Source organism: Aspergillus sydowii (assembly GCF_001890705.1).
Source record: "Aspergillus sydowii CBS 593.65 unplaced genomic scaffold ASPSYscaffold_22, whole genome shotgun sequence".
NCBI classification, from domain to species: Eukaryota; Fungi; Ascomycota; class Eurotiomycetes; order Eurotiales; family Aspergillaceae; genus Aspergillus; species Aspergillus sydowii.
The window spans coordinates 122,801-129,196 of record NW_024467880.1 but is presented as its reverse complement, the minus strand read 5'-3'; the positions used below and the strand labels follow the sequence as shown (position 1 = coordinate 129,196).

The window sequence follows — 6,396 nt, the reverse complement described above, 5'->3', positions numbered from 1 at the left end:
AGCCACCAGCGTAACTCCGGTTATGATGGTGGTGATCAGCGCCATGATAGACCAATCCCCACCTCGTGCGGTATAGATATTGATTAGCGTAGCTGCAAGCCCAGCGGCCGCGTTGATGATGATTGGTCTCGACCTCGGTCAGTCTCAGCTACTCCCATGCCGAAGAAGGAAAGGACTGCCCACGAGAACAGTCGATTCCCAAGCCAGATGTAGGTGCGCCGCCATTCCCAGTAGAGTCATCCGAGTGCTGCAGTGGACGCCACAAACAGAATACAGGCAATCGCCAGAAGCGGGGGGTTTCGGATCGTGTTCAGAACGGACTGTCCCACATCGTCCTTTGCCAGCGCGTCCTGGACTTGGTAAGATCTCTGCAGCGCCGTGAAGGTGCCCGGAACTATCAGATCCCTGCGAGCAAGGTCCAATGGGCGATGCTAGCAATGACGTTGTACATCCTACGTCGCCAAGAACGCCGAAAGTCAGCGCCTCGACAAAGAAAACCAGCAACTCAAGAATGTCAATGCCAGCCTCTCGGAAGAGAAACGACAGGCAGACTGCCGCTCGTTGGAATACGACGTCCTCGTGTCTTACTATAAGGAGGCACACCAGAAGATTGAAGAAGGCATCATCGGGGTCCTGGAAAATTGGAAGGAACCCCTGGTCGACTCTGCAGATGCTGGTGAGCAGAAGCAAGATGGATCAGAGTAGAGCCGTATCGGTGGGCAGCTATATGAGGGTTGGCATTGAGTGAATGTTCGAGGTTCCAAGTGGTGTCGGATCTACGGGTTACAAAGGTCCTGTTTGCAAATGCGCTCCGGCAGTCATTGGGATATCTCAGATGGTTATTTCACCACTACGTTGAGGTGTATTGCTCCATGAATTGAGCAGGAATAGCTGAATGTGCGCATTCTTCAAGGGGGTCCCTCAATCTGAACAAAAAGACATGTAGATTTGGCTACATACAAGGCGAGATGGCTTAACATCTCAAATCATCGAGAATCTGCTCAAGACGATTAGTACTAGTTCCCAGGCTAATACATCCCCCAAAAAACGTAATTTTGTCACATAGTATAGACCGGTAAGCTCTCTCGGTCTCTTCCAGCATCTGAACAAGCATACTGGACGGCAATGTTTTCCAATCACCTGGAAGACCCTTGACATCACCGCCCTCCGATATCAGAAGACTCATTCGGTGTTCAAGCTGTGCAACTAGCTCTTCAGAGGCTTCCAATTTGCTGCCTTTTGGTTGACTCTGTTGGTGCTCCCCAACATCGTCCCTTGCTTGACGACCGAGAGAGTCAATTGCAGAAGACACTTCCTGCTGTATCGCATGACCATGTTGTTGGAAGTTTGCCGTTGACCAGTCCCTTATCCAGTGACGAACCGTGTCAGCATGATATCAATCATGTTGGTGCTAGATGGGTGACTACCTTGCTATCTCATCTTCCCATTTGATAGAAATAGCCCCGGGCGTACGACCCTGGTTTTTCAGTTCATGAATTCTTTCCTCCTCTATGGACACTTCTTTGCGCCTGGTCCGTCTCCTATCAAAGTATATGCACTGGACTCCTTTTGACTGACATGGCGAACATGGGGATCCGTCTCGCGAACAGCGAATTTTCTTTTGACGGCATCGCTCACAGCTATTGCCCTGGCTTGGAATATATTCTGCTTTGGAGCCTGTTGAAAATTGACAGATTAGCAGTGGCTAGTTAGGTGAATCACAGATTATCATACAATTGTGTTGGTGCCGGCGCATACTGGATTTTTTTGTATAAGAATTACCGCATTCACACTTATAATTGTGGCCTGTTGTTGTCTTTGGGGCTTCCTTTTCAACGGGCATTGTGTTCTGTGATAGTGAGAGAACTTCATGCAAGTGCTTGTAAAACCAGTGTTTTGAAGGTAGGCCTCTACCTTCTGTGTGTTCTTCGAGCCTTATTTCTTCTTGTCCTCTTCTTCTGGATTCTCCTCCACCTTTTCCGTGACTGGCAGTTTGCTTGGTACGGTTTCGCTCGATTTGGGCCACGCCAGTAATAAGAGCATAGAGAAAGAACAATAAATATGTTAAGCAGTGTAAGCGTAAAAGATAAGGTAGACACCTTCATCAACTTTAATCCCAAAGGCCATCTTCAGCTGGCTGTACGTCGGGAAAGCAGCACCCATATATGCCAGCTATCCTGCGGGAATTAGGCCTCCGTACTGCGCACTATAGTCTTCTGACTGCACAGACCGCGGCGCAGAGTCATTTTTAGAAGCCGTAAATTATTAATTTGTGGGCCCTAGCTGCTCTAGCACTGAGTACACTAAACGGAGCGTATAGGTGTTGTTCCCTGTCATGGCCTAATCAGGCACTCCGGATAGCTCTCATGACCACAAATACCGCACAGGTTACCCTTAACCGGTACATCCTTATCACACCGACAACAGGATAGTCTAACGCGGACATGTTTTGACTTCCGTATCCAGTTATCTTCCGTATGTCTCCGGCTCTTTTTATTTGCCTGCAGTCAGAAGGGTAATCCTGTATACATTAGTCTGCGGATCCTCAGAAGTGCTTACTACTCACTGCCTCCTGGTCTTGATTGCGAACACTTTCCTTCTTTCTTGGAGTAAGTGCCTCCCTCCCTGCGCCTGTATTATTCCTCTTTCGGGTTTCCTGCTGGTGATAAGCCTCTGAAATTATAGGCATACCTGAGGACATACTGGGGTCATCTCAATGACTGTCAAGGACCAGGTAGGCCTTGTATTGGCAAACTCGCAGTTACGTGGTTGAAGATTCGTCTAAGCAGTAATGGGGTCGTTATTCAACATCACTCACGCGCTGGATTTATACTTTGCCCGTGTGCACAAGGATTATACGCGTTTGCAACGAATAGTGACTTCGACCGAGATATCTGCTTAAGACATCAAATGTGGGCAACCCAGCCCTCGATGCTGCGGGACTTTGCTTTTCTTGCCACGCAGATCCCTGTGAGAAGGATTCAGATGGCGCGTAAAGCCGTCCCTCAGGTCTTAGGGGAAGTTAAATTACAATAGCCAGGCAATCTTAGTGCCGCATTGTGGGTTCATCAAGCCAATGCACAGCTGAATCTGAATGTAAAAGACAACTTGGACATCATTTGCTATGAAATTATGGAAGGCATTCCGGTACTGCGGTTCTCATACGTCGCAAGAAATCTTCTCGGCCTTCAACATCCGCCCTTCGAACAGACGTCCATCCTAAATCTCCTTGGAAGCGCACTTGAACCTTTTGTTGACCGGCATCGGTATAGGTACATCCAACCTCTTCAATTGGGAGGTTATGAATGTTCTCAACATGCTGCTCGTAGTATTAGTGACCTGAAAAGTAGACCTTGGAGACGCACCGTTTCTTCTCGGACTGTCGTATAAATACGATACGAGATGGGTCCATTCATTTGTTTCCATTGCTCGGGAGTTAAGATACCCTCTAGCTTCTCTTGTATTATCTTCCAACGTAGGAAGAAAGACTGTGGACATTGAACAACTCTTTTCTCGCCATCATTGTATGTTACGGCGAGGTGGACGAATGGGCCCCAACTCGCACTTTCTCCGTCACCCACACAGCATTCAAATCGGTCGATAAAACGTAGATGGTACTCATCCAAGGTGACGGGGCCCTTCTTGATATCTGCAGAAGATGTTGATATGGTAGGGCAAATGATTGCTATGTAGCGGGAAATCGTTCTGACTAGCCAGTGGCTCCCCAGATACCGGCATAGGGCGTCAAACATGGTCGAAGGAAGTGGAGAGTAATCTGAGAAAGCAAATCAACGGGGACCTCAGCTAGTCTGTGCGAAATCCGAATTGCGGTGTGTAAACGCGAGACAAGGCTGGCATCTTATAGACCAGGTGATACTTCTAAACATTAGCTAAGGATGGTAGATTGGTGGAAGTTATTGCGGTTATCGCGAATAGTCTGCTGGCAAGTGAAGCCCTGTAGTGTCATGGCCTGTTCTGGCCCATGATCTATCCATGATTAGACTGAACAGTTCTTGGGAAATCAACCAGGATTATGCACTGTTTTATCCAATCAATCTTCAAGACTCGTTCGATGAGATTACGTGGTATGGCGGGGTAATAACGAAGTTATAAAGAGCAAAGGAGCAGGACAGCCATCCCTCCTGATTTATTTACAAACCGCAAAGACTGAAACTCGCCGGCACTTGAAGACGCCAACAACTGCCTCACAATGTAAGCCTGAGAGTCCTACCAAAGCCCATCAAAGATACGCAAGCATCACTAACAAAAGATCGGATAGCCTCCCTCCTTTGCTGTTCAACTTCCTCCACAGCCTTGACGCTCTTCAGGATGTGTTTCATTGAACCATCCGCCCCGACTAAATTTACCAAATGCGGTCATACTGTCGATGACCCAGAAGAGCCGACTCCTCGGATGTGTCCTGAAGCGTTAAGGCGCACACCGCCATCATGGTGTCCTGACCCTCCTAAGCCTACCACCAAGACATCAAGCACAAACCGCATGTTCGTCTGTCCAAACTGTCGACCGAAATAGGAACAAAGTGAAATTGCCTTATCCCAGCCGTATCAACCTTTGCGCAACGGAAATGGCTGTAATAGGCGTGTTCTGTCTGCATCCCGTGGAAAATTGTAAGACACGAGGGTGTCAGAAATAGGGCGAAGCACTTAGTAAGAGGTAATAGACCTCAATGGAGTAACCGTTCTTGATTCATTATTGCGTCGCTAGAAAACCTTATAGAATGTAGCATGAATGATGATCTAGAAGGCAACCGCGGCTCGATAATCCTTGGCAATTTCTAGCCCCTGCGATCGAAAGGATAAATAGATCTTCCGTTTTCCAATAACATCATCGGTTGCTTCTTCAAACTCTGCGTATCAGGTCTTTAATGATGATGATACTCTTTAAAGTCCGCGACTGGCTCCGCAATGCAGTCCATCCCCCTCAGCGCGACACAAAGGTGAGCTTGAACGTCCTTCGCTGTTGTCTACAGCTGCTAAATTCGTCTTCTCACAGCCCCGACCCCGAACCATCTACGCTGAACCCCTTCGAACTGACGCGGAGTCTCCCATCTCTCAATCCCGCCAAACAGCTCAATCTCCACCTCAAACTATCAAGCCTGGGGATCCTACCAGTCAACCCGACGATATTCAACACTCTCCGCTTACTCATGATCCTTATATTAACCTCCCGGTGATTGGCATTGGCATGACTGGGATTGTTTATGTGATCGGGGAAGGCCGCGTTGTTAAAAAAGCCAAACAATCTCGACTCCCAAACGCCGGAGACGCAGCATACATGAATGAAATCAACCAGAAGACTCTAGAGAATGAAATCCAAGTCTTCAAACGCCTGGGTAACTGGGAAGGGATTATCCCTCACTTTACTATATCTCAGTATGGGATCGAACTAGCCCGTGCACAAGCAGATCTTGAAACCTATATAGAAAATTCTCCAGAACGAGAAGATACTTTGAAGGTTGAGTGGATATTAAGTCTTATTAAGGCTTTCTCATATATCCACTCTTGCAAAGTATTTGTGGATGATATTGCTCTTCGGAATGTTTTAATTATAGATGAACAGCTCAAGGTTGCAGACTTCGGCCAGTCCATCTTATTACCACTCGATTCTGATATCGCTTCGGCAAACGCAAATGATCTGAATGTTCGGATTGAGATACTGCACCTTGGTTGGATTCTTTATTCTATTGCTTCCTGGCGGGTCCATAAGTACTATTTCTTTGATGAGAACCCCGACCTTTGTTGGCCTACTTCATTGCCAAATGTTGATGATGTTTTCTTCGGCAAGATCATCAAAAAGTGTTGGCTTGGTGAGTATGCAAGCATGGATCATGTAAAGACTGAAGCACTCCAGTTGCTTGTTGATTTCTAGACAAAGGCTGTAATTATTTGTTTCTGTCGGGGTTCTCCGGAACGAACTTTAGAAGAGCCTCATATAGGAAAATGCATGGTAGATGGAAGAGCGTTACCTGACAGCCTTATAAACGCGCACCGGCTACAACGGGACGCCAAGCGCCATGCGAGCCAACTGCCCAGAGCGATTGCGGCGCATATTCCATACCAATTAGTCTGCGTGGGAAATTCGGGCGTACCAGGGTGATGTCGTTGGAGGCATTCTGTTCCGCAGGGTCTACTATACATACTGTGGGGGTTGGGGGCAGCTATTTCCCACTTTTCCCTTCCAGCTTCCCGAATCCCTATGGGCGGCCGCCTCACTATTGAGGTCATAGATATCGTGTACAGGCTTGCAACCCAAGCAGAAGAGACCAAATACCAACTAGTATTATACGGTTGTGCCGCCTCATCTTTTATTGAAGGTAGCGAGCAGTCCAATTTGCTCGACAATGGTATGGTGCCTATTCACACCATCATAGTCTTT

The 6,396-nt window shown here is 47.5% G+C and overlaps 4 protein-coding genes across 4 annotated transcripts in view; 3 read left to right on the top strand and 1 right to left on the bottom strand.

Annotated features, from left to right (window-relative positions):
- The window catches only part of ASPSYDRAFT_52164 (uncharacterized protein), a 1,342-nt gene extending 1,304 nt beyond the window's left edge, over positions 1 to 38 (top strand). Inside the window, exon 3 of the mRNA XM_040848438.1 lies at positions 1 to 38. This exon is cut by the window's left edge and continues 588 nt beyond it. The gene's annotated coding sequence lies outside the window, so the exon portion shown is untranslated.
- Positions 39 to 3,099: 3,061 nt separating this feature from the next.
- On the bottom strand, positions 3,100 to 3,980 carry ASPSYDRAFT_73899 (uncharacterized protein). Its single transcript, XM_040850746.1, has 2 exons — positions 3,366 to 3,980; positions 3,100 to 3,319 (listed from the first exon to the last, which is right to left on the bottom strand). Exons 1-2 carry the CDS (start codon positions 3,750 to 3,752, stop codon positions 3,131 to 3,133), a joined length of 576 nt encoding a protein of 191 aa, XP_040696076.1. The 5' UTR covers positions 3,753 to 3,980; the 3' UTR covers positions 3,100 to 3,130.
- A 200-nt stretch (positions 3,981 to 4,180) lies between these two features.
- Positions 4,181 to 4,737, top strand: ASPSYDRAFT_52161 (uncharacterized protein). The gene is made up of 2 exons (XM_040848437.1): positions 4,181 to 4,212; positions 4,280 to 4,737. The coding sequence occupies exon 2, from the start codon at positions 4,330 to 4,332 to the stop codon at positions 4,531 to 4,533; it is 204 nt and encodes a 67-aa protein (XP_040696075.1). The 5' UTR covers positions 4,181 to 4,212; positions 4,280 to 4,329; the 3' UTR covers positions 4,534 to 4,737.
- Positions 4,738 to 4,859: 122 nt separating this feature from the next.
- Positions 4,860 to 6,318, top strand: ASPSYDRAFT_137959 (uncharacterized protein). The gene is made up of 2 exons (XM_040840814.1): positions 4,860 to 4,957; positions 5,014 to 6,318. The coding sequence occupies exons 1-2, from the start codon at positions 4,886 to 4,888 to the stop codon at positions 5,887 to 5,889; spliced, it is 948 nt and encodes a 315-aa protein (XP_040696074.1). The 5' UTR covers positions 4,860 to 4,885; the 3' UTR covers positions 5,890 to 6,318.
- Positions 6,319 to 6,396: the final 78 nt, after the last annotated feature.

Bases quoted from the DNA above. Each gene is read 5' to 3' on its own strand.
- ASPSYDRAFT_73899 (XM_040850746.1), bottom strand. From the start codon at position 3,752: ATGTTTGACGCCCTATGCCGGTATCTGGGGAGCCACTGGCTAGTCAGA. The intron at 3,320-3,365 runs GTGCGTCTCCAA...TACTACGAGCAG, and splicing joins CGACAGTCCGAGAAGAAACG to CATGTTGAGAACATTCATAA.
- ASPSYDRAFT_137959 (XM_040840814.1), top strand. From the start codon at position 4,886: ATGATGATGATACTCTTTAAAGTCCGCGACTGGCTCCGCAATGCAGTC. The intron at 4,958-5,013 runs GTGAGCTTGAAC...GTCTTCTCACAG, and splicing joins CCCCTCAGCGCGACACAAAG to CCCCGACCCCGAACCATCTA.
- ASPSYDRAFT_52161 (XM_040848437.1), top strand. From the start codon at position 4,330: ATGTGTTTCATTGAACCATCCGCCCCGACTAAATTTACCAAATGCGGT.